At 43.0% G+C, this 27,716-nt stretch overlaps 1 protein-coding gene across 1 annotated transcript; it reads left to right on the top strand.

Annotated features, from left to right (window-relative positions):
* Positions 1-24,711, top strand: GTSF1 (gametocyte specific factor 1). The gene is made up of 7 exons (XM_044443127.1): positions 1-15; positions 2,524-2,626; positions 5,229-5,326; positions 18,375-18,501; positions 20,835-20,918; positions 21,252-21,312; positions 24,609-24,711. Exons 1-7 carry the CDS (start codon positions 1-3, stop codon positions 24,709-24,711), a joined length of 591 nt encoding a protein of 196 aa, XP_044299062.1.
* The last annotated feature ends 3,005 nt before the right edge of the window (positions 24,712-27,716 follow it).

Genomic DNA, 27,716 nt, shown 5'->3' with positions numbered 1-27,716 from the left:
ATGAACTACGACCAGGTATATTCAAAATAGTTGTTGTAAAGATACAAGTGACACTAAATGAACAGGGTAGAGCAGTTATTTGGTGACTTGCCGTGCAATCCATTGCAGGTCTACTTAAAAGCAGCCCTTCTATATTAAATGGAGCTTACTTCCAGGTAAGTGCATATAGGATTGCAGCCTTATTTTCTCTTTTAATAACTTGCAAACATGCTGGACTGAAAAATGCTTTAGCTTTCTAAGTGCATGCCTAGAGCAGAGCTTTTCTTCCCTTAACTGCGCTGAATCAGACCAAGGGTACATCTAGTGCAGCTTCTTGTTCACACAGTGGTCAAGCACTTGCCTGTGGGAAATTCATAAGTAGGACATGAGTGCAGTAGCATGTTCTGCAGGTAGTGGTGTACAGAGGATGCTGTTTCTAATAGCGGACATAGCATATTGCTGTCATGACTGGTAGTTAATGAAAGTTTATCCTCCATGCATTTGTATAATTACCTTTAATAGCCAACCAGATAAGTGCCCATCTTGTGGTAATGGTTTTCTTCCTGAAATCATACCGTATTTTTTGTACTCTAAGACGCACCTGTCCATAAGACGCACCTAGTTTTTAGAGGAGGGATCCATGGAAAGCTTCCTGATAATCACAGGCACATTCCCCATGGGCTTCATTAAAAGACAGGTTGCCATTTGAAAATGCACACTGACCTGTGATTAACAGCTCTCACCTGCGCTGGAGGAGGGGGGGTGGAGCAGGGCGTGCTGAGCATGTGCCGGCCAGGTGGTGCAGGCAGGCTGGCAGCGTGCCGGCGGTGGTCTTTCTGGCGGTACGAGAGCGGCAGGTCTTCCTGGGCGGTGGGGGCCAGCAGTCCGTCTCTCCGTGCGGCCGGCGGGTTAAAGCCCGCAGCTGCTGCTCCTCCACACCACTTCCGCTGAGCGGCACAGCTCTCACCTGCACCAGGGGCGGGGGGAGGTGGAGCAGTGTGTGCTGATCATATGCCAGCCAGGTGGTGCCACATGATGCAGGTGGGCCGGCAGTGTCCCGGGCGTCAGGCGCACACACACATTCACGCTCTAAGACGCATAGACATTTCTCCTTACTTTTGAGGGGGAAAAAGTGCGTCTCACAGAGTGAAAAATATGGTATATTCAGGCCTAGATATCTGTCCTGCATCTTCTGGAGGGAAGGCTGATGAACAGAATTCTCCCTATTCTTTTAGTATTTCCTTAACTCCATAGCCATCTGATAATTCAACAGCTTCCTTTGTTGCTTTCCTGCTTCTGATACATTGAAAGTATTTTATTATTGACCTTGATATGCTCTTGGTTAGTAATATGCTCCTCAAAATATAGCTCTGCATACCTCATTGTTTCATTGCATTTTGTTTGCAAACTTTTTGTTCCCCTCATTTGGGCAAGACTTCCATTTTCTGAAGGAAGCCACCTTTTCTCTAATACCTTTATTGACTCTGCTGTCAAACACTCCCTGTCTTGCTGCTACCAGTGCTGCCTTGTGGTACTCTTTCTGGCTGAGTACCTGTTCCTGTGATTTTGAGTAACCTTCAAACATCTTGCAAGGGGAGTCAAGAGGGTTAAACTTTTTCAACTTGCTTTTTAATAGTTTCCTCATTTTAAAGAAGTTTCTTTGCTTGTCAAGCATGACTGTTGAAATTCCTTAGCAGCTTCTGCTTAAATATATAATCTGATAGCAGCATGCTTACTATTTCTGCCTGTTTGGACAGCTTTCACTTGTAGGTATTTAATTTATTTATTCAGTTTATATCCTGCCTTTTTCCTACAAAGGGCTCAAGGCAGCTTACATCTCCTCCATCTTATCCTCACAACAACAACCCTGTGAGGTAGGTTGGGCTGAGAGTCTGTGACTGGCCCAATTGGCTCCATGACTGAGAGGGGACTTGAACCCAGATCGTCTGAGTCCCAGTCCCATGCTCTTAACCACTACACCACACTGGTATGCTTCTTTCAGCTTGTTGAGTCCTTTAAAAATAGTGTCTAAATTTATTAATGCACTAATTAACAAACCCATTTAGCATCTGATAAGGGAGGCAGAAGTCAAGTGAAGTTAATCCCATATTTAGAAACCTGTGTCCTGGGGCAAGCTAATTGTATGAAATTATTGGTACAAATTGGCTCAGAAGATACTGCAGTTTTATGTAGGTGAACAACCAGAGAAGAATAACATTATTAAAAGCATTGTTATAATTTGTTCTGTGCGAAGTGGGGTTCTGTTAATTGCATTTTTATATTCCCAGTTATGAAAATGCTCAAAATGATGCTATGTGTTTAAAAATACTTTTATTTAGTAGCAGTTACCTGTTTCAGTTCTTACATTAAGAAAGTTAAAGTATGCATGCTTATGTGATGTCTGTTTCATATAATCTGAAAGGAAATGAAAAGCGCTAGCACTGTCTCTGCATGTACATGGGCATTTGCCATGTGTGCAATGGCTGTACGATCTAACTTGCTTAAACTGAAATAATTTTCATTACTTTGGTTTTTGATTTTTAGGGCAGATATTACTTGGAAGCATGCAAATACAAGCAGCAGAGTCACCATAATTTTGTGCAAGATTCCATCAGCTTTCAAAATATGGAAAGTGAAAACAGCTATGGTAAGTTATCAAGTCTTTGAGACTTTTTTGCCTTACAAAGCCTAAGAAATCTAGTACAGGGTAGGTTATACATTTTTCCCTTGTTCAATGTATTCCAAAGGTCAAAATTGAAGTTAAATATGTGAGTGCATTTACTATATCTGTTTTTCTGTAACAATCTGCATGCAGTTGTGCTGAAAATAATCCTTTTGCCCAAGCTCCTGTTAACACCAGGATGCTGCAATGGAAGATTCTCTTCTTGGGCTAAGAGCAGCTTTGTGTGTGGGTGGGTGGGTGGGGGGGGGAGTCATTTTTATTAACACCCCACCAAGTTGCTCATAAAGAAGAAACATTTCAAATATGTTCACACAGATTGTCTGGGGTGTTCCTATTTTGTCACAGAGCAATGTTTTTGGTATTGTGTACAAAGTGTATTCCTTCCACATCAAAAATACAGCCAGACTTTTTTTTTCCAGAGAGCTTAGTCTGAAGGCACCTGTGGCAGCAGAATTGCTATGAGCAGGTCTGGGCTGGTCAGTGGCAAATGGTGAATTCCTTTGAAAACCATTTACACCAGGGGTCCTCAAACTTTTTCACCAGGGGGCCAGTCAATAGGTGCCGGTGGTGGGTGCATGCAGGGGTGGGATGCGTGGCGAGGCAAGGCAGGGGCGGACATGTGCTGTAAGGCGGGCGCATGAGGGAGCAGCTTGCTCGCTTAGAGATCATTTTCTCCGAGTGAGCAAACCACTGCCTCCCTGCACGTGGGATGAGGTGGGCAGTGGCAGGTGCATGAGCGGCAGATCCAGATGGGCATGACGGGCCAGATCCGGCCCCAGGGCCATATTTGAGGACCCATGGATTTACACTCTGCCTCAGTATCTGCAGAGAACAGATAGACTTAGTTATAGGTTTTCTATACTTTGAATCAAGGTTTCAGCAAAGAGTGCTACTCTGATTAAGAGGTATATGGAAGCTATAGAGATTCATTTAGCTGGGGAGTGGTTTTAGGAAATAGATTTTTTTTTTATTTTGCTGATAACAGGTAAACAGAGTTTTGTCTTCAACTATTCAGCTATTTGGAGCTCACTGGAGAACAAAATGAGGCAAGGAATTACAATTCACAAAAGTAATTGACAGGAAAAGGCTTGGTACAATATTGTATGGGAAGGCTGGGATGCACAAATTACGTGTCATCTTGATAGCCATCATAAAATACATGGTTACCAGAACTCTGTCCTCCTAGAAGAGGAAGGGTTTAGCCCTTGAATTTGCAGTGCATCTCTGAAACTTTATACTAAGTCCAGGGTAAAACCTTGCCTTCTACGCATCTCCAAGTTCTGAGAGCATGTTTAAAGTACCATGTAAGATGAAAAGGCGCTCTTGAAGCTGGGGACACATGGGGAGAGATCATCCCTGTAGTGTCATTGAGCTGAGGAGACCCTCTTAGAGCCTTCAAAGCATATGGCAACTCCTGGGATGTTTCTCCACCCCTTCCTAGCTTCTAGTTCAGGAACAGAACTGGGACTCTCCTGGCATATGTGAGGCTCCATGAGCACTCAGATATGTGGAAGACCTTCATGCTAGGAAGGAAGACTGGGGATGTGCTAAGTAGGAGGGCTGCCCAGAAGTGCAGAAGGTCCAGCCTCAATATGAGGAAGGGTTGTCTCACATAAAGTAAGGCATAAGGGCAAGTAGGAATGGCCGCTCTTGGAAACACAGTACTTTCAGCCAAAATGTTGCCCTGTAGATGTGATATAGCTGCCCTTGCTGCAACAAGTCACATGTGGCAAAAAATAAAAAGCTTGTATTAAAATGGACCATACAGTTAGTAAATTCTAACCATTCAATCTGGGATTATTTTGTATAAGCCTTTTTGCTGACTATGCAGCCCTTTGCTAGTCAGGTGGAGGGCATTTCGTTCTAACAGCATATTAGTGGAAATGTGGAAGCAATTACATAAGAAAAGGAATATTAGGTAGAGCCTTCGCTGGTTAATTCTGGGATTGGTCATTTATTCAGAGAACCTTGCAGATTCTTTAGGGTTTCAACAAAGCGAAGGGAAACTGTAATTCTCAGGGACATGCAACCATAATGACTCAGTGTTTCAGAATCCTCTTGTGCTTTCAGTGCTGAAAACAATCTCAATATGGTATCACACAGCAGAATCAAACACAATGTGTCCCTCTCTTGGTGCCTAGGCACTGAAACCTAGGCTTCTTGTCTTATGGGACCAGTGGGGACAATGTAGTGGTACCTCTTCAATTTCTTTGAATAACTCTTTTAATTGGACTGCCTAATTGAGTAGCTTCAGGGATTTAGTTTCTCTGCAGCTTTCTGTTTATTTCATGGAAGTGTTCATTAACATCTGCAGCACTGCTGACTATATTTTCTTAAGTACCCATATCACCTAAATCTTACAAGTAAATGTAACTAGCTACCAAAGCTGAAGTAATTTTGTGACTATGCAATACTAAGACAAGAGCTTTCTTTAGTTATCTGATTCCAATATGTTATTGCCTTTCCACATTTTAATTGTGAAAATAATACATTTGAGGCCCATTAGATTTTAAAGTGTGTCTTCATTTTCTTTGTGTGTGTTTGTGGTGGTTTTTTTCCCTTGTAGATGCTTTGGATCCTGAGAAACTGATGCAGTGTCCATATGACAAAAGTCATCAGATCAGGGCATGTAGGTTCCCATACCACCTTGTTAAGTGCCAAAAGGTATGAAAATTACATTTAATTATAGATGCTTATGTTGAATCTGTATCAGATGTATTTTGATTACCTGAATAGTAAACTTACTACTTAGGCTGCATCCAAGCTATTACACTTCCTAGTCCTTGGAAAATAAGTTTCAAGAATTCTTAAGCCATCCTTTTGTTACCTGGCATTGTACTTCTACTATACCCTACCCCATCTCACACCCATATGCCCACCCAACATTCCTCCATATATCTTTTCAAATGCAAAATAAGTAGGGAGACATTTGGCCACCATAGGTGATGCAAAGCTAGGCAAATTCTAGAATTGCAGGAACCTTTTGATTAGGCCTGCTATAAAGAGGTTTCCCAGGTTCATAGGTGTCAAAGACTGTTAATGTGCATTTTTAATCCATTTCTTATTTTTAAAAAGAGAGCTTTTCCTTGGAAAGGAATTAACTAGGAATTTCTAGTAAACATGGAACTCAGAAAAAACTATATTGGCCTTGAAAGAAGATTCTAGGTTGTGGCAGTAAAGTGCTATGGCTGGAGCACCTCTGTTTTATATAGTGCGCTAATCATGTATTTGACAATGCTGCGAATGTGAAAATCTTTGTCCTCACTAGTAACTGAATTTATAGCTTTGCTTACATTTGGGTAAGATGCAAAGGTTCTAAGGATTTCAATTTAATTAAGCATAAAGGTGGTTTGTTTGCTTTCTTTGGTATTGTACTTTATTTACTGATCTTGTATCCCATTCACAGCTATCAAAGATCATAGAATGGTTTACAATGTAGCATTGTAACTGTCTTGGATGCAGCATTGTCATTAATGAGTAAAGGAGAATTACTGGCCTTCATTCTTAAGAAGCTATAACACAGCTCAGTCTAGAAATGCATAAGTATAATCTATCAGTATGTGTGACCATAACAGTAAGATTTGTCAGGGAGAGGCAGTGGTGTCTAGATGAACAAAAGCTATCAGAATTATTCTATCTATATCAAATTCAAATGTTGCAACTCAAACATTTTTGTGATTTAATCATCCTTCTTTGTTGTAGTCCATTTCAAAGGAGGGCAGAGGAAGTAGCAGTAAACATTTGAAATTAAAGGCAGCAGGCTTTCTATTTATATAGAAAAAGTAATGCAATTAAGAGTACTCTTATGAGCAAATGGAACAAAATAAGACAACACAACTGAATTAAGTTTACTTACTGATGGAAGAGGAGGGATTACATGGATAAGAGAAATTAAGGAATCAAGGATATATAAAATCTTATTTCCAACATAGAAATCAACTCTCACAGCTCAGTGATTACATTGCACTCGTGCCTCACTTGGAGAGGTAGCAAGAAATAGATATGCCATATAGTTTCTAATTTTTCTCTGTGTTCTTGTTCCCACATTACCTTTTCAGTAGACTATTGAAGGTGCCTTTGTGTTCTTTCAACAATCAGGAAGTATAAATGACAGTGATTTTTATTTGCTGACCTGCTACCTAAAGTTGTACATTGAAGACACTTAACCTGTAATTAAAGGATCTGTATCTGTTCTATCTTTTATGTGATAAAAGTATCCTTTATATTCTCATTGCATTCAGGGTCATAGGAATATAGCGAATCAGTATTAGTATAAAGAATGTGTACACATTTGGGGCAAATGCAGGATATATGCAGTTAGTATTCTTTCAACAGGATGATTATGACAAAAGGGGCAGGAAGCATCTAATTGTTGGACAAACTTGGTGGTCAGCAGAATGACAGGGCGAATTTGACATGTTACTGTGAAGTTTTATTGGGATCACACTTGTGCATAAATAAGCTTACATATTCCATTTGAAGAGACAGAAAAAGATGAACTTTGGTGTATAATCAAGGGAGTATTTATCCCATGTTAATGCAATAGCCATTCTGTGATGTTAATTGGGTTATCAAGACTCTCTTAGACTTCAACATTCTCATACGTAGACATAGTTGTAGATTAAGTTAAATCTTTGTATCTTAGGTTTTTGTCTTGTATGTTATTGACTAGGCGTATTCAAATCCTACTTTTTGACCAGTTTGGTGGATCCCACTAAAGCAGAGTCATTGTGCTCTTTGGTAGCTCCCCTTGGATGGTACAGAAGTGGGAGTGGGGAGATGTAACACACACCTGCAACACTTAGGTTAAAATAAAAGCTTTGTCATGAATATGTACATAGAACTGGGTTCTATGGGATGTAAACCAGTTACAGTTCAGAGGAAGATAAAACAAGTTAAGGACCAGTTTCTGAAGTTAGTTGTTGCTCAGGTTGTGCAAGTCTTCTCTATGAAGAAATAAGGAACTGAGCACTGTGGTCATCAGTACAGGAATACATGCTTTTAGGGGAGTAAGTCTGCACTGAGCTCTTGGTTGTCATCCAGACAAAGTGTTTGAAGAGCTCCTAAATCCTCACATGTGGTCAGATCATGGAGATTAACATGAGAGCTAAGTAATCCAAAATGTTGAGCTCACTGCAATTAGTATATCCAAGGTTTAAACACAAGTCCAGGAATTCAGAACTATGTATAAAGGTCAGTCTAAGAATGTTTTGCAGCTAAAACTGTTTTTGGATATGTATAAAGAAATGTGGCTTGAAGTTAGCTAGGGAAGCTGTCTTTTGCTTCTGGCTGCCCATGCTGCCCGTGGCACCAGAAAGTCTAGTCTGATTCAGCTTTGCATGACTTAGGAGTGCTTAAAGAGCATGTATAAAACCTTGTTTTAGTTACCAAGGGCAAAACATATATGATCAGAAGCCATGGAATATGTAAACTTCCAAACCAAAGAGAAAGGTCTACTTAGAGTGCTGATGGAGATTGATAATTTCTTTACTTCTTATATAGTGTGTGGATAAGATATGAAAATTGACAATGAGAGATCACACAAGGAACCATTGCAGATTGGGAGATTAATTTCTCTAAATGTTATGATGTAAGGAGGTGACTTGACATTCTTTCTCAATATGTAGCTAAGCAGGCAGGGCTTTCTTTTAAAATAAGAAATCCCTCCTTGTTCATTCAATCTTAAATTCAATAATACAATCTGCAGGGCATGGGTACATGTGGGTTAGAACAAGTTGTGATTAGAAACAGAGTCAGAAGGGGTCTCCCGGGCCATCTAGTCTGACCTCCGGCACCAGCCGGCTCCGCTCACGGCCATCCACCATGTGCATGTCCAGCCTGTCTTTGAACGCCCTCACCGATGGGGCCTCAATGACCTCTCGTGGAAGCCCATTTCACACCCTTGGGGTCCTAACTGTCAGGAAGTGCTTCCTGGCATCTAAAGGGAACCTTGGTTCCCTGAGCTTTGCTCCGTTGGAGCGCGTCCTGCCTTCCTCTGCAGGGGAGAACAGGTCTCTACCCATCTCCATGTGACATCCCCTCACATACCTGTATGTCGCCAACATATCCCCTCTGAGTCTCCTCTTCTCCAGGCTGAAGAGACCCAGTTCCCTCAGTCTCGCCTTGTACCCCATCCCCTGCAAACCGGCCACCAACCTTGTGGCCCTACGCTGCGATGACTCTAACCTGCCAAATCCTTCCTGTAATGAGAGGCCCAGAACTGAGCACAATACTCCAGTTGTGGGTGCACCAGAGTCATGTAGAGTGGTAGTAATACCTCTCGATCTAGAAGCCACACTTCTGGCTATGCAACCAAGGGTGGCGTTCGCCCTCTTGACCACCACATCACACTGCTGAGTCATGTTTAGCCTGCAGTCAACCAGTACCCCGAGGTCCCTTTCCCAAGTGCTGCTCTCCAGCCACTTGTCACCTAACATGTACTTATGACACCTATTCCTATGGCCCAAGTGCAAGACCTTGTACTTATCCACATTGAATGCCATCCTGTTGTCTCCTGCCCACTTCCATAGTCTGTCCAGATCCTTTTGGGTCTGGAGTACCTGCTCCTCATTTGTGGCCACTGCTCCAGTTTTAGTGTCGTCTGCGAATTTGATCAGCAGACTGTTCACCCCTTCTTCCATGTTATTAATGAAAAGATTAAACAGGATCAGCCCCAGGACAGAGCCCGGGGGGACCCCACTTTTCACTGGCCGCCATCCCAATGATTCCCCACTAATGATTACCCTCTGCTTTCGATCAGTCAACCATGCCCTAATCCACCTGACAATGCTTTGGTGTATCCCAAAACTCCTCAGTTTCTCAACCAGAATATCATAGGGCACTTTGTCAAAGGCCTTGCTGAAATCCAGGTTAACCACATCCACTGCATCCCCTCCATCTAGCCATCTCGAAATCTTGTAGAATTCCACAAGGTTTGTCTGGCAGGACCTGTTTTTGCGGAAGCCGTGTTGTGTGGCTGTCAGCCTCCCTTCCCTATCTAGCATCACTAGATCGCTTGCTATTATGAGCCTTTCCATTTTCACTAATGATATTATATAATTTTATTATATATATTATATTTTCATTAATACACAATTCATTTAGCAAACAAGATATATGCATAGGAGTTGCTGTAATACAGCCAGAGTATTTAGAGTTCCCATTTGGACATTGAGTGATCGGAGAACAACTAAAATTATATATAACACTGGCACTTGTTTCATTAGCTCATAGTCTCCAAGATTTACAAGGGTTACTTTTGTACCCTGCATTTCAAAGGAATTAGAATTAGTTACAAAAATAATTTGCTTCAAAACTACATATGAATCAGGAAATCACTAAGATAGTGGCCATCATTAAGAAAATAAGGAACAACTGGTGGGATTGTATTGCAGGCTGGAGTTCAGGTCTTTCCAGTGTGCTCTCAATCTTTCATTTGATCTTAACTGTGGTCTTAATTGGCCAATGTATCATCTTTATAACAAGAGTTATGATACTTTGCATAAGAAGGCAAGCATGAGTGTTCCAAGAATATCAGAGCAACAAATTTAGTTCCAGTACTGGAAGTGCTGACCTGCCACATTGTCAGCTAGTAGTTGTTGTGCTGTTGTGACAGATGCATTTCTGCAATTTAATTAACCCTCCATTTTGGAGGAGGCCATAGGAAGCAGTGATAAGCTGCTGAACTGGACCTGGAAGTTACTAAGGCATGCTAAGAGAATGGAGGAGAAAGAAAAATGATATGCTGATTAAAAGTCAAATGACCAGTTAAAGATAAGATTTATCTGAAAAGGAAGGGAGAAATCCCTATCTAATAATGATCAGAAAAGCATACCAAAAGAAAAGGTAGCAAATTTTCTGAGTATTCAAAAGGTAATGCATTTAACAAATGAAAGGACAGTGTAAATGAAAAGGGCAGTACATAAATTGTAGTCTTATTTCAATTGTGATTAAAATACCTAATAAGGCAGAATATAATAGAACAATAGTGGTTGGATAAGAACATGTAGGGAATGTACTTATTTATTGAAGTAACTCCTCCTTTCTATATAAGAGAAATGAAGGCATCAGAAGTATAGGAAACCTTATTTTCACCACCAAAACCAGTTCACAGCTTGCCAACTGCACTGCACCTTTGTCTACAACAAGACAGAGTCAGCTTCAGTTGGCAAGTGGCAAGACAGGTATAAGCCTTACAGGTGTAAAATTTTTATTTTGAATGGGGTTTTTCTCATCAGACTATCTTTTTAAATAAGTTATACAAGGCATTGCTCTCAAGAATCAGAACATATGAGTGAGAATGATTTATGTGCAGGTGGCAAGGCATGTATCAGTGACACTTAAACTGCAATTAAAGAATCTGCATCAGTTTTATCTTTTATGTAATAAAAGTATCCTTTATTCTAATTGTGTTCAAGCTAACACTAGTATAGCAAATCATATCTGAGTGTAAATGCAGGCAAATTAAGACTCCAGTCAGCCACTGCCAGCCCTTTTGGCTCTGGCTTTTTGGCGTTGTCCCTTGTCTGCGGCCCTTAGCTGCGGCCCGGGCTGCTTTCCCTGGGACACCAAGGGTTTTGTTTTTTGTTTTATTGCTCTGTCTGTCTGTCTTTCTTGTTTTTGGTGCTGGGCTGTGCTTTGCTTTGTTTTTCTTCCAGTTTGAAATTTTATTTTATCGTGTGTGTGTGTGTGTGTGTGTGTGTTTGTCTGGGAGAACTGGACGAGTGAGGGAACTGCAGGACAGACAAGGCGGGGGACCAAGGTAAGGTCTCGGAAGGGATCTCAATGGCAGACCAGGAGATGGCCTTGGCGGGAGTCACGGGTGTAGCTGTCCGCTGTGACATGTTCACCCTCCTCCTCCAGGACAGGCAGGGTTACACTTGCCCTCGGTGCAGGCTAGTGGTCCAGCTAGAGGAGGAGTTGAGGTGCCTGAGGGCCGAGAGAGCTCTCCAGGCCCCCCAGGAGCAGCCCCCCTCTGGACAGAGGGTTGAGGGAGACACCACGGGAGGAGCAGCCAGGGTGACATGGAGGCATGTCACCCACAGAAGGAGGAGGCCAGCACGGCCTCCTCCTCCTCCTGGCACCAGTCTGGAGCTGGGAAACAGGTTCTCTGCACTTTAGGAGGCTGGGGCTGATGAGGCCTTGGTGGACCAGCAGGACCCCCAGCCTGGGACCACAAGCGGCAAGGGGGCTGCTGCAGGAGAGGCAAGGACCAGGGCATGGCCCCCCACCACCACTGGGAAGACATGGCGGCGGGTGATTGCCGTTGGGGACTCCCTGCTGAGGGGCACTGAGGCGGCGGCGTGCCGCCCCAACCTGGAGATGAGGGAGGTTTGCTGCCTGCCAGGCACACTCATCCAGCATGTGAAGGACAGAGTGGAGTGTTTTGTTCACTCTGGGGGTCACCAGCTGCTCCTGATGATCCCTGTGGGCACAAACGACGTGGCCAGGCAGGGTGTGGTCGGGATCACCAGGGACTTCGAGGCCTTGGGGAAGAAACTCAAGGAGCTAAAGGCCCAAGTGGCCTTCTCATCGATCTTACTGGTCCGGGGACTGGGCCAGGCAGGGATAGGAGGGTCTCCGAGGTGAACGACTGACTTAGGGTGTGGTGCCAGAAGGAACGCTTCAGGTTCCTCGACCACGGCACCTGGTTTCTTGCCAATCGACTTCTGGCAAGGGATGGGTTGCACCTCACAAGGATGGGGAAAAGGTCCTTTGGAGATGCTCTAGTGAGCTTTGGAAGACTTTAAACTGAGCCGGGGGGGGGTGTTCAGGCCCCCCAGAAACATGTCTGCACTGGCCAAGTGTGGGGAGAGGATCAGGGCACTGGGAGCAGGGTTTTAGAGGTACTGCAGGGACTGACAGAACTCCTACAGAGAGGGGCCAGGTATTGGGGAGGATGGGAGGAAGGAGGAGGCTGGGAACTCCAAGGAAAGGAAGTGGTGGGAAGGAGTTGAGGTGCATGTACACCAATGCGAGGAGCATGGGTAATAAGCAGGAAGAGCTTGAAGCTCTCCTGGGACTAGGAGGGTATGACCTGGTGGGAATCACAGAAACTGGGTGGGATGAAAGGAAAGATTGGAATATGAACATAGAGCGTATCATCTTTTTAGAAAGAACAGGAAGGGAAAGAGAAGTGGGGGCGTGGCTTTATACGTCAGGGAAGGGATAGGATGCAGTGAGATAGAGTGCAGCACAGATGGAGATTTGGCAGAGGCAGTCTGGGTGAAACTTAGGGGTTTTGATATGGAAAGGGACCTGACAGTGGGGGTATGTTAACGCCCTCCAGGTCAACTTGAGACCCTGGATGATGGCCTGATTCTAAAGATATCTCGACCAGATTCTAAGGATATCTCAGGGGAGAGACACAGTAATTATGGGAGATTTCAATCTCCCGGATATTAGTTGAGAGACTCACTCGGTGGTGACAGCCAGGTCACGTTGCTTCCTAGAGGATATAGAGGGAGGGTTTTTCACACAGAGTTCGAGAGGCGATGAGTGGGGGAAACATCCTCAACTTGGTCTTGACCAATAGGGAGGAGCTGATAGATGAAGTACAGATTAGGGGAGCTCTGGATGCGAGTGATCACTCCATCCTTTGCTTTGAGATCAGGGGACTGGGGACATGCAGCAGGTCGAGCACAAGAAGCTGGGACTTCAAGAGGGCCAACTTTGGCCAACTGAAGGCCAGAATGGGGGAAGTCTCCTGGGATAGGTTACTGGAAGGCAAGCGAATTGAGGAGGGGTGGATGGCACTCAAAAGGGAGGTTTTGGAGGCGCAAGCCTTGACGATACCTCTAGTTAGTAAGGTGGGGAGGCGGAGGAGAGCGAAAGGAGGTGGTTAGAGGGATTGGATACAAGAGGAAGCTCCGTAGGAAATGGGTACTGGGACAAATAGACAAAAGGGTATACCGGGAGGAGGAGGCCCGTTGCAGAAGGATTCTTCGTAAGGCTAAGGCTGATTACAAGCTGAGACTTGCCAAGAACATCAAGAGCAGCAAAAAGGGCTTCTTTCAGCATGTAAATAGGAAGAGGAAGGGGAAACAAGTGGTGGGACCACTAAATAAGGAGGACGGAGATCCAGTAACTGATATGAGGGAACAGGCACAGATGCTAAATGACTTTTGCCTCTGTGTTCTCCTCAAAGCAGGACGGGGGAGATCTGCATAGGAGATGAGATGAGGCTGGGGACTTAGGGGCACAGATTAGAGTTACCCCCCTAGAAGTGGAGGGGCTCCTCAGGGCATTGGACGTTACAAAGGCGCCAGGCCCTGACAGGTTACACCCGAGAGTACTTAGAGACTTGGCAGGGGTTCTCTCACGCCCTCTGGCCTCCATTTTTGAGGCCTCATGGAGAACAGGTGAAGTTCCAGAGGACTGGAGTGTGGCATCAGTGGTCCAAATTTTCAAAAAGGTAGTAGAAGGGACATGGGGAATTACAGACCTGTTAGCCTTATGCCCATTGTAGGAAAAACAATGGAAAGGCTCATAATAGGGAGAGATCTAGTGATGCTAGATAGGGAAGGGAGGCTGGCAGCCGCGCAACATGGCTTCCGCAAAAACAGGTCCTGCGAGACAAACCTTGTAGAATTCTACGACAAGGTTTCAAGACGGCTAGATGGAGGGGATGCAGTGGATGTGGTTTACCTAGATTTCAGCAAGGCCTTTGACAAAGTGCCCCATGATATCCTGGTGGAGAAACTGAGGAGTTTTGGGATACACCAAAGCATTGTCAGGTGGATTAGGGCATGGTTGACTGACCGAAAGCAGAGGGTAACCATTAGTGGGGAACTATCGGGATGGTGGCCAGTGACAAACGGGGTCCCCCAGGGCTCTGTCCTGGGGCCGATCCTGTTTAATCTTTTCTTCAATGACATGGAAGAAAGGGTGAACAGTCTGCTGATCAAATTCGCAGACGACACTAAAACTGGAGCAGTGGTCACAACTGAGGAGCAGGTACTCCAGATCCAAAAGGATCTGGACAGACTATGGAAGTGGGCAGGAGAAACAGGATGGTGTTCCATGTGGATTAGTGGATTCAAGTGCAATGTGGATCTTGCACTTGGGCCATAGGAATAGGTGTCATAAGTACAGGTTAGGTGACAAGTGGCTGGAGAGCAGCACTTGTGAAAGGGACCTCGGGGTACTGGTTGACTGCTGGCTAAATATGAGTCAGCAGTGTGATGCGGTGGTCAAGAGGGCAAACTCCACCCTTGGTTGCATAGCCGGAAGTGTGGCTTCTAGATCGAGAGAGGTATTACTACCACTTCATATGACTCTGGTGCGCCCGCAACTGGAGTATTGTGCTCAGTTTTGGGCCCCTCATTACAGAAAGGATATAGCCAGGTTAGAGTCAGTGCAGCGTAGGGCCACAAGGTTGGTGGCCGGTTTGCAGGGGATGGGGTACAAGGCGAGACTGAGGGAACTGGGTCTCTTCAGCCTGGAGAAGAGGAGACTCAGAGGGGATATGTTGGCGACATACAGGTACATGAGGGGATGTCACATGGAGATGGGTAGAGACCTGTTCTCCCCTGCAGAGGAAGGCAGGACGCGCTCCAACGGAGCAAAGCTCAGGGAACCAAGGTTCCCTTTAGATGCCAGGAAGCACTTCCTGACAGTTAGGACCCCGAGGGTGTGAAATGGGCTTCCACGAGAGGTCGTTGAGGCCCCATCGGTGAGGGCGTTCAAAGACAGGCTGGACATGCACATGGTGGATGGTCGTGAGCAGAGCTGGCTGGTGCCAGGGGTCAGAGACTAGAGACCCCTTCTGACTCGCTATGTTTCTTTGCTGTATCTCCAGCAAAAGATCTTGCCAGAGTCACCATGGGTGGTCTAACTCCCAAGAAGTCATAGTGCAGGCAGGCGTTGTTTTGTATATGCCACCCATGATTTGGGAGTGTGGGTGCCATTTTAGGCCAATTTGAGCACTGTGGGATGCATTTAAGGGTTAAGCAACCCTTGAGTAAATTTAATACAAACTGAGAGCCATAGGCTCATGATCCTCCAAAGCATGGTTTGGAGGGGCCAGAAATGATGTATCTGAATACAGCCTATACTTGGCAAGGGATATAAGCCTTTCAGAGAGCCAAGTTGGCTGTTGAGGAAAGTATATAAAAACTTGCATAAATACATATACTTTGCTATAAATGTGCATTAAGAACATTTTGCAATCTCATTTCTTTATTTAAACAGTACAGTTCAGTCCAGCAATGTTGAAGTGCTGTATGGCACAATGTATGAGTTAAGAGAACATGCAATAGAATGCAGAACACAGATGTCATCTGTGGCTCGTACATGATAGAACTCGGACATGATGAACCACAGCTGTTGATGCACTTCTGCCTTTGCAAAATGAGTCCAAATTAATGTTACTAGGGTAGAATTCTGATCTACTATTTAACTTGCATGTATGTCTTCCGAGAACCTGTTTGTGCATTGTGTACTTGCTTTATATCTAATAAGTTGCCATGCACCTAAGAATTACTCTAAAAGAGGTGCTGCCAAGTTATGGTGAAAGATCTCCATGATGTCTTATCCATGAGAGCTGTGCTCAGCTTTTGTAAATTCAGGGCTGAGGCTTCCTATGTGGAATCAATCCATCTCATATTTGGCCTTCTGCCTTTGACTTTCTCTAGCACTGTTGTGTTCTTCAAGGAGTTTTGCTTTCTCATACTGCCCCAAAGTACAACAGCCTCAGTCTTGTCATTTTTGCTTCTAGGGAAAGCTCTGGTTTGATTTGATCTAGGAAGTACTTATTCACCTTTCTGTCCATCCAGGATATTTGCAAAGCTCTCCCCCAACACCATGTTTCAAATGCATCAGTTTGTTCCTGTCAGCATTCTTCACTGTCACCTTTCTTCACTATCCAGCTTTTCACACCCATATGTAGTGATTCAGGATACAGTGATGTGGATGATCTTGGCCTTGGTCTCAAGTGAAATGACCAATCTTTTCTGATGATCTTGATTATCTTTTCTGGTTACTTTATTGTTGCCCTTCTACCCTTAGTCCTCTTCAGATTTCTTGGGTACAATCTCGGTTTGAATCTGAGCTAAGGTATCCAAAATCTTTCACAGTTTAAATTTCTTTATTGTTGATATTCAAGTTGTATAATTCTTCTGTAGTCATGAGTTCCATTCTGAGAGCATGTTCATAAGTCCAGTTTGTTTGTAAATCCAACAAATATAGCCTAGGTATCCAGCTAACACAATCAACTGTATAGTACTGTACTGTAATAGTTATAATGACACTGGAAGATTTTCATAAGTTATACTTCCAGATATGTGGCAATATAGAAGTGCACCTATTGTTCATCTGACGTTAGGTTGGTTCAAGCTTTGTTACACTTTCCTGGACCCACCTCTCTCAATTATTACAGTAAAGAACACAAAAACCCATTTGCATTTTCAAAAGTTCGCAACTTGAAGGTTCGTATATAGGGGACTTTCTGCATTGATATATCTTACACATATTTTCATTCCTTCCTCTGATTCTAATCCAGCTTTTCTTATGCTGTGCTCTGCATACAGATTGAATGGATAGGGAGATAAAATACATCCTTGTCTGATGACTTTGGCAATAAGAAACCATCCACCTTCTCCCTATTCTGTCCTATCAGTTAACTTCTTGTCTACTGTATAGGTTCCACATCAGGATAATCAAATGCTGAGGCACACTCATTTCATTCAGGAATGTCTGCACCTTATCATCTGCACCGTCTAAGCTTTGCTGTTGTTGCAAGCCAAGTTCTTCCTTTGAGCAATCACAAGCTGCAGGCCGCCCAGAATGAATCTCTGAGCATTTACACAGCAGTTTGTTGAACCCAATCTAGTGTTTATCTCCAGGGACTCTCCTTATGAACATGGCTGGGCCCCATTCCCTAGGGAGAGGCTTTCTCAAGGCGAGCACACCACCTCTCTGCACCCTCCTTATTCACTTGGGTCTCCTGCCTCTTCTGACACCTCTCCATGAGGTCAAGAACAGAGGAGACCTCATCTGTGCCTGAGAATTTCTCATCCTCAGAAATCCTTCCCACTGGCTGTACATCTTGGTCATTCCCAGGAACTGCCTGGCTCAGCCAAGTGCCTGAACTTGAGATAATCACCTCTGCCTCTTTCATCTCAGAATCTTGACCAAGTCCATCCTCCACAATCCCACTGTAATCTGCTTCACTTTCTGATTCTGATTTGTCTGGAATGCACCCAGCATTCCATGAGAACAACTGTCCAAGACCACCATCCTTCTTACTCCCAACAGCTATAGTCCATTAAATAGACTGGTCTTCTAAAATTCTCTGATATGCACTAGTAACCAACATATATTTGTCATATGATCTCTTCCTTTTCCAATTCCAGCTTGAACAACTGGTATTCCTTGCTCCATTTAGGGTGGTATTCTTAATCTAGGTTTGAATTTCCCTTTGATTTCATGGATCTTCTGGAAGAGGTCTCTTGTCCCTGCTCCCTTTTTGTGTTCTCTTCTATTTCTTTGTATTAGTCATAACACTTCTTTTTGTCTCTACATGATAGTTGCTGAAAAGTTGCATTCACGATTCTGACCCAATTTCTGTCACCTTTTGCTTCTCGCTGGCCCTTAGCAACATACTCTTGCTCCCTAGGTAAAAAATAAAATAATAAACCGCAACTTGTACTCGGGTTGCGAAGGGATAACTGTGAATTTGGTAACTGTATAATGCATTACCCTGTCTTTCTAGAATCATCTTGACATTGTGCAACAGCTGGTCACATGCCCATTTAATGCCCGTCACCAGATCCCCAAAGAAGAGATCAGCCAGCATATATCAAGCTGTGATGACAAAAGATGCATTGAGCAAGATATTGGTAAGAAATTTGTCTGTAAGAATTAACTGTTGGCAGCTGTAACTCCCCTATCTTTTCTGTTAACATTTCAGAGAGGTAGTTGAATGATTTCTCCTTCGACTTGTAATAAATTCTGAAAGTATATTTACATGTACTGCAGACTCTCTAGTGCTCCCTGGATGATGGCTTAGAGTGGCACAGGTGGAATAACTTTTTTTCCTTGGTGAGCCTGAAAGCTCTTTGACTACCTGGTTTCATGAGATTTATTGTTAAATGCAGTACTATAAATTACACACAGTCAGATAAAAGCTACTTGGAGTGTGGGTTATTGTCAGTAGAGAAGGGCAATGGTAATATAGATCTCGAGTCACTCTCATCTCCTTTTTCAGCTCTAAAATGAAACAGGCAGAGACAACCCTGCCCCCCATAATATTACTTGCCCTTTTGTGAAATAAATGTCAGCCCTGTTCTTAGCGAACAGATGAACAGCTCAAATTCCCAAGAGAGAACTGAATGTTATCGTCATACCTTGAGGTGTCTCTCCAGCTTCTTCAGTTGAAAGGATAGTAAAAAGAAAGCTGTCCTGTTTTGCTTGATTTTGCTCTTTTTGATTAAAATTAACAAAATCATAATTACTATTTCAGTCACATCGAAATACTTTGCTTGTTCACAGACTGACTAGAAGCTTCGGGTCTCTTCTCCAGCAAGTGTTCCTTTGTGCTAAAATGAGCAAGTAGAGCATAGATGGCTTTAGATAAGTCAATTTCATATATTAAAAACCCCCCTGCTGACCAGGGAGTTTAGTTTGGCCTCCCAACACATGATTAGACATAATGTGGATCTCCAGTGAGCTATATGAAACAAACTGGAGGTCAGCGTTGGACTGATACCCACCCACCTACTTTACCTGTGTTCACATGTATGTCGACACCAACATCTGTGGTCAGGATTAGCCAGGATTCCCTGACTCAGGATTCGTAACCCTCTTCAGACTGGTTCCAGATCTCACTTAACTTTAACCACAGTTAAGCATGAACTGGGACCAATGTTAACTATAGTTAAAGCAGGTGGGAAGAAATTTGTTCTAAGAAGGGAATATGTGTTCCATGACTGAATCCTGATTTAGCCAACTTGGCCTATAGGGATAGTTAGGAATAGCTCCATGTGCTCTTTTTGGAGGAGATATAGAATATAATTAATAAAAGGAAGTGAGAGCTGTCCAGATTAATACCCTTTATGAAAGGACTCTGCAAAACATCTAGTTACTATATAGGAAAGCTTTTTCAAGGCTCCTATGTAAAGCCTTCCTTACATAGGAGAGCTTTTTCAGGTATTAGTTTGAGAAAAGATGTACACTTTCTATTACACAGTTGCTTAAAACAGCCTAAAGCAGTTAAGAACCTTTTCACCCAGGCAAGGGATGGGGAACTTGTGGCCCACTAGATAATATTGGTTTGTAACTTTTTTAACCATCAGCTTTACCCAGGGTAGCCGGTGGTGAATGATGATGGCAACTGCAGTCCAACAAAGTCCACCCCAATTTAGTTTAGAACATTTTATATTGAGTCAGCTTAGAATTATTTGAAATAAAATGTGAACATAGTTTTTTGTTTTGGTTATTCGGATGTAGGAAAAGATCTTTTGAAATAGGCATGAATAAGTAATATAGGACAACTGAGACAATATTTCTTACTGGACTGATGTTTTAAACAGTCCATGGAACCATTATTCAGGTCTTGCTGCACAGAGCAGTAATAAAGTCTTTGCCTGGGTAGGCTGGTGCCTACATAGCCTAATCACTTTTTCTCCCAGAGCTAGCTGCAGACACCTGGAACAACTAGTGGCATTTAGGTTACAGTCAATATCTAGTGAAAGAGTTATCCCCAGAAAGTCTTTAAGTCCATAGTCGAGTTAAAACTCTGCTGTTTGGTTAGAGTAGTATTTCTGCATTAATTACTATTTCACATTTTTGGTTCTTAATGAACACACAAATTAAGCTACCTTTTCTGGTTGATAAGATGCTTGTCTTACACTCATATGTGATATTTCAAATGTATCAAGTCTTGGAAGTTGCCCTTAGGATTGTATTGCATAGACTTAAGGGAAAGTGCTATAGATGGCACTCAGCCATAATTGTATTAAAAAGTGCAAAACATTGTTCATATTAGGTCATTATAGAATTAGGAAGCTTAAGATGTATATTGGGGAATTTAGCTCAGTTTTTCGTCATACCTAAAAGCAAAATGACCCATATTGTTCCATGTTCAAGCCTAGCCCAACATTAAACAATGCTTGAATTGAATGTATGCTCTCTCTCTCTCTCTCTCTCTCTCTCTCCCCACCCCTTGATATAGCAAGTCAGGTTGACAACCACAGAAAGCAAGTTAGTGTTCTGAGTTCATGGCAGTCTCCTCCATGTGAAGAAGACTGGGACAAAGGTAAGACTTTGATGGTAGGCAGTCCAATGGAATAGCTGCAAAACCAAAACCTTCCCCCTCTTGAAATTATAATATCTAATACAAAGATATACTATCAAACACCTGTTCTTTCCTCATCCATTCATTACTATACTGTGTCGAGAAGGAAACATTTTACAACTCAAGGATATAAATTAGCATACCCTTCATTGAAATTTTTGCTTTGTTCCCTTTTACAGCCAACAGTAGATCAATTTTATTCACCTTAATAAAATGTGGAGTTCATTTTACTTTATATGCTTTCCATTTGTCATGTTAGCAAGAACTTGGCTAACATTTTATTTGCCTTGGCAGATCTGGTGGAACAATCCAACTCTATCTTCATTTGGGGTACAAGCCACTGTGGAGTAAACAGGTACAGCTACTTATCTAAGCTGAATGTCAGATGCAATTTCATTGTATGATCCTGCTTTGTTGTGAATGTAAAAGTAATTTTTAAAGCTTGGAATGAGAAGAGTTGCTATAAATAGTGTGAGCTTTTGTTGACACTCTGGAACAATATCTGTGCCTTGGATCTTTGTCCAGCTCCAAAATGTGAGGACAGACTCTGGTATATGTCATATTGAAAAAGCAGTTCATAGAACAACATAACATCAGTTGCAATCTTCTTGTGCTACACAGTATATCTTTCCCTACATCTACTCCAGAGGCAAGAACTTTAAAAGATTTATTTTGTACTTAAAATACACCTGATTATCCTGTCTCTGTTCTATGTGAGGAGGCAGGCTGGTAGCTTTCCTAAATCCATGCCTTAAAAAAGGCTCCCCTCCCCTCCCCTTCCACCATAGTAGCCAATTTAATTCACAAACCAGGTTAGTTAGGACGCTGTTAGGCACTATGCCTGGTCACAAGCAGCAGGATCCAAGCCCAGCCTTGAGCTGCAGTGAACCATGACGTAGCTTCTGAACTCTCCCCAGGGAGTGAATGATAGACTCACAGTTATAGAAGGAAGCCCTAGAGATGACATGAGGCTTACCAGAAGGCATAATCTTCACTCCTAAAAACAACCACTTGAGTAGGTATCTCAAGGCACTCCTGAAATGAAAAGCAACAATTCTAGAGGATAGGATTAACCTTCCGGCCTTGGAGAGTTGCGATCTGGCCATTTCTGTTCACCAAGCCACTTACCCCATCACAGTAGATGATCAGTTGCTCCTTTCTGAAAGCCTAGCTTGAATCTGGCAAATGAAGTAAGGGGTACGCAAAATGATATTTATTTTCAGAAATGACTGGAAGAGGAACCACCTGTGTCAGGATGGCCTCTTTATAAGCAGAAAGACACTCCAGTGTTTATACATTTCTCAAGGTTCATGGATCAGTGGCAAGTCAACATTAACATTAATGTAAAAGCCATTGGCAGTGATGTCTAGGTCTGTTTTCACTGCAAAGTCTTAATGAACAATGGCTCCTCGCATTCTGTTGGCGGGCATGCTGCAGTGTGGATTGCATGAGCAGAAGAGTTTGTTCAAGTGATTCTGTTTTGTCACAAGAGTGAAATCCCCGGTCTCTCCACAAAAGGCTCAGTCGGACAATAGGTTGGTTCACACATAATAACACTCCTGTATAAGCAGAAGAGAGGGGCGCACCACCCGCTGTCCAGTTGTGTTTTTCCTCAGTAATCAGCACTTGGTCCACTCACAGGTTATTGAGCATTATATGCGAATCACCACTGGGTTGCTTAGCCCCTGAACAATCCAGCGGTCCTGATTTAGACAACAAGTTCAACACTCAGTGAGCCAGCCATGGGTTGCTGAGTAAATTCAGAGGCATTGTGCATGCAGGAGGCAGCATGTTAACTCACTTTCCCTTATGCATGACAACCCACAGGTTGTTTAAAACAGGGGTCCCCAACCCCCAGGCCATGGACTGGTACTGGTCCATGGCCTGATAGGAACTGGGTCGCACAGCAGGAGGTGAGCAGTGGATGAGCAAGTGAAGCTTCTTCTGTATTTGCAACCACTCCCCAGCACTTAACATCACCACAGGGGAGTGGCTGCAAATACAGATTATCATTATGCCCCTTTTGCATCTTGGGCCTCAAAAGGAGGAGGGAGTGGCAGTGGTGGTGGTGGCAGAGCCGGGTGGCAAGTGGCGCAGAGAAGCCGGGGAGGACACATGAGCTGGAGAAGGGAGTGGTGATTTCTGAAGTGCAGCACAACTGCAAGGCTGATGGCCTGCCTGCTCTTTAGCTTCATGTTGGAGATGGGACTGGACCTTGTTTTGCTGCTGCTTGCAGAAAGAGCCCCCCTAGATCCTGCCCCTTGCAGAAAGGCACCATGATGGCCATACATGTCAAGTTGGCTTCTATGTCCAGCCAAAATACGTAGACTCCTGAGAAAGATCTTGTGCGCTATCCTGCGTATTTTCCTTTCTAGTATAATTTCAGTTGCATTGGTGAAATACATATGCTTTCTATTGTTTCAAAGCCCTGAGTTGGGTTTGTTCTACCATTGATCTTTCACAGATAGCTGGTAATCTGCAGGCTATTAGTGTTCAGGCTTAAAAATCATCTTGCCACCTGCAGAATATAATCATGATTTAAAGATGGGAAGTGAGGTGTAATGTCTGGTCATTACCTGAAGTCAACTTTTTAAATGGAGTGCTTCCAACATATTACCTGTGAACAGGCAGTTAGGTGGCTTTTATTTGTGTCTCACTTAAGCCTGTAATCATGACTCAGCTTGTACATGTTTCAAGGCTTATTAACAGAAGTTGCTTTTACTGTTGTAAGCTGTCATATTTAGGTGACCAGAACTTTGCTTTAGTTTCTTGCTTGATTAACACTGTTGTGACATTAGCAAGTTGGTGCAGTGTGATGAATGCACATGGACTTTGAAATAGAAGCTCCCGGTTGAGAGTGTATTCACTGAGGGCACAGTGCTGTGGTTGCTTGATAGAGTCTAGGCAATCAATAGGAAAATTCCCTCCTCAGAAACATGCCTTGAGACTACTAATTTGGACCACCCACCTTCCACCTTCATGGCTGGCATGGAGAAAGCTTCACTGGTTGCAGCTCCAAGCTTAGAAGACTGACTTCGGAGCCAGCATTGGATGGGTATTCCAGGGGCAGGGAGGAATAGGGCTCCACTGTGGTGTGTTGAATTCTGGCATCAACATCAGCCTCTCCTCAAGAGCTGGAGCAAAAGATTTAGGTGGATGAGATTGGCTGGCTGAGTCTTGTGCCGAGTGGGAGAAGCATGGAGGGGATCTTTGCCCCTGTGCTCCTTCCGTGGTCAGTAGCATGCACATAATCCTCCATGTGTAGAGGTTATGAGAAGCTGCACTGGATGGTGATGCCCATGACCTTAGATAAGCCACTCTCTCTCACTCTGCCTTGGTCCCCTGTCAGTTAAATATAGGTAAAACTGATCTCCCTAGCAAAACCCCCAAAAAGATATCTTGGTCTGTGCATAGCATTGGAAATAGCATTGGAAATAGCATTTAAACATTGATAGGTATTATTATAGTAATGGATAACATTGGAGGAACTGATATTTAAAAAAACAAACTCCCAAAAGTTAGTTTGGTTTCTTAGTGTGTTATATTTCTAAGTTTGTTTTCCCTTGGGAAAGGTACAAACGTGAAGTAAAGACAAGCGCATTCATGTTTTCCTGTTTTCCCTCTTCTGTTTCTCTTGTCTCTCATCCCTAGCTCTGGATCAAACACAGCAATGAGCTATAAGAGCCATCTAGCTTCAGGTCTGCGAGCTCCCAAGTCCATGCCAAATGTACTACCATGGAAGAACAGTAAGTAATTTTGGACTTGTCTTCCTCATCATTTCCATTGGACTATATACTACGAGTCTTCCTGACACTTTAGTAGTACAGTGGCTCTCTTTAAAGTCTCCTAAATGGTGTCTCATTTTGCTTTATTTTTAAAAGAAGCTTCTAACCCATAGTTGATTGCACACTGTGGATCTTACTTTTGCATATTGCTGCTCTTTTGTTATCTGCTGCAATCACAAAAATTGCTGGTTCTCAAGGTCAGCCAGAATTCCTCATTATCCACAGCCCTTTTCTGGAGTCCTTCTGGAAAAGAATTTGTTTCTTACTCTGCTGTGTATGGTCACCACTGGCTACCTGGCAACTGCATTTATAAATACATTGCCCACTCTAAATGTTGCAAGCTTTTAATTCCTGGCTTCCTTCTATATTACCTCCTCCAAGAAATTCTGGACTAAAGTTTGTGTGTGTGACTTGGCTTATATGAAACCCCTCCTTTAATCACTGCCTTGACTCCATTAATTAATTATTTGTAAGTTAACTTGACCCAGCACCACCAAAATATTTTTACCGTATTTTTTAATCCTCCTTCTATCATCTTCCACTTTGCTGAAATTTAGAAGGTAATTTCATTGCAGCAGATACAAGTTAATGTACTATGCCCACGGATGCCACATAAAAATAAGTGGTACTGATGAAAAAAGAGCTTGTTTTGCTCTTGTCTTACTGGACAAGAGAGGGCACTATTTGCCTCTTCTTTCCCACAAGCAGCTGCCTTGAAATACAAGTTGGGGGAGTCCTTCAGAAAAAAACTTGTCTAGGAGCATAAATAGTATGTGGCATTTAAGTGACTCCAAAACAGTTGTGGCATTTTCAATATTAACTTCTGTTAAATTTGGTGTATGCTGCATGGTGAACAGCTGCATTAGGCTTGGTTTTAAGTCTTTAGATCTATTACACTGTAACAATCAGGAATGTGTTTGTATAGAGTTATTCTTGTCTCTTCTAGGGTGGGGGGGGTAAAGCGAAATCACTGAGCTCAGCATTCTTTTTTCTTTCCTGTTCTGTCTGGGAGGTGCTTTTTTCATCCTCTACACTCATAAACAGGTAGCAGGAAGAAGTATAAAAGCCTTCTCTGTTTTCTGGTTCTGGCCTTCAGCTTGTTACAGAAAATGAGTAAATGGAAGTGCTTTGTAATGCATACCTAATCAGCATGGTCACTGTTCTTTTAGGAACACTTAGAATGATTTGAGTTGGTGGTGATATGTTTTGGCTTCCTGCAATGACTAGTGGGCTTTCCCCAACCATTCCCACTGTACTGAAAATAGAGAATATATTCCTTACAAACAACAGAAAATGGGAATGGATTGCCCGGCATGTGTGCTTGTCTTTAAGGCTTCTTTATCTGTGTCCTATGGATGTTAGAAAGTGGGCCCTTTAATCTGTAATACTGTGTAACAGTGGAAAGTTTAGCACATGCTTGAAGGGGTGGGGCAAGAATTCTAGCCCATTGCTGACTTTTAAATAGGAAATCAGAGGGTGATAGTTCTTCCTCTTTTGTTGCAGAGTTCTGGGTAAGGGCAGTAATCTTGCGTGAGTGATACAATTTATCCCTATTGAGGTAGAAGAACAATTAGTGCTTCACTTTGAATTGGGGCATTTTGACTGCAAAGGGACTGTGCAGATGCCTCCATAGCTCCTATATATTTCCATTTCTCCACAAAGCAATGAAAGAACTTTGAACTACCTGCCAGTGTGTGTGGAACTACAGACTACAGCAAGAACCTCACCACAGGGGATAGGAGGTCTTAATTTTATACATTAAATATTACATACATACATTACATATATTATACATTAAAATTAAGAGGGGACTACTGCCAAACTTTGATTTTCTTTTCTTTACACACCTCCAAACATTTTCTGGCAAGAACTTGAATATGTAATTACTGTAGTGATGGTTGTCTTTTCATTCTCCTTGGGTATGAAATTGCCCAAATCTTTCTGAAAAGTATGTAATCTAGTTGGATAAAGCCATGAGGTTGGTTGGAAGTACTAGTAACTGGCTTAAATCTGTCATTTTAGAGGTGTGTTGCCGCTCAAGAAGTGATATTGATGGTTTTAATTGCTGGTATTAATTAGGTGCTTTTGTGTGTGTGAGAGAGAGAGAGCGAGAGAGAGATCGCAAATATCTCTTCTTGATACTTGCAGTACCTGGGCTGGAGGAAAAGGACCTCCATTTCTACCTGCCATTAGGTGCCAAAGAATCCACTATCCAGGAGAATTGGCAGTGGTCGATATTGCATTGCAGTTGTGTAGTGAAACCTCTCAACACTGATTGGCTGAGCCAATGTGAGGGCCCTGAATGTTCACAAATATCGTACCTACACGAGTGAAGCTGTAAGAATGTTCTGCAACTAACTCTTCTCTAAGCAGCTGGTTTGTAGTTCAGCTAGAAAGGAGCATCCCTGCAGGGACTAGGGCCAGTTGAGGATTGTGGAGAGATCTCAGAATATAAAAAAATTTACATGGCAGTGTATTCCAAGGCAAGGTAACTGAAAGAGGGATGCAGGCTAGGAAATAACTGAGAAACATGAACCTGAGAAGAAAGGAGGTCTAAGACATCTTTACTTGAGCTAACCTGCCAGTTGGGCTTGGACTTCTAATTTAAAACTTGCTTCATTGCTTTAGGTCTGACATGGATAGCAGTACACACTGTTTTCATGCACATTCTCTGCGTAGTATGCAAATGCATTCTTGATCCACTGCCTGCAACAGTCTGTCTTATGGGCTGTTTCTTATGTAAATCTCTGCTGGCAGCTAATATTATGTAGACCAGAGATAAAACCCTGAGTGCCACGCTCTGGCCTGCCAAATCAGAAGATTCTGTGTACTCTTCCCATGCAAGTAGAAGCCTATTTTTGGCTAAGTGTTCTCATGGCATGGTGAGAAGAAACCTGATTTGGCTTGGAGAGCTCAGTGCTGTCTGACTGTGGGAAGGGATTTTAGGTCAGTGATGGAGCTTGTCTGAAGTTCA

This window comes from Varanus komodoensis, unplaced genomic scaffold (genome assembly GCF_004798865.1).
Source record: "Varanus komodoensis strain SLA01 unplaced genomic scaffold, ASM479886v1 scaffold41, whole genome shotgun sequence".
Taxonomy (NCBI): Eukaryota; Metazoa; Chordata; class Lepidosauria; order Squamata; family Varanidae; genus Varanus; species Varanus komodoensis.
This window is presented reverse-complemented; position numbering and strand designations above follow the sequence as displayed.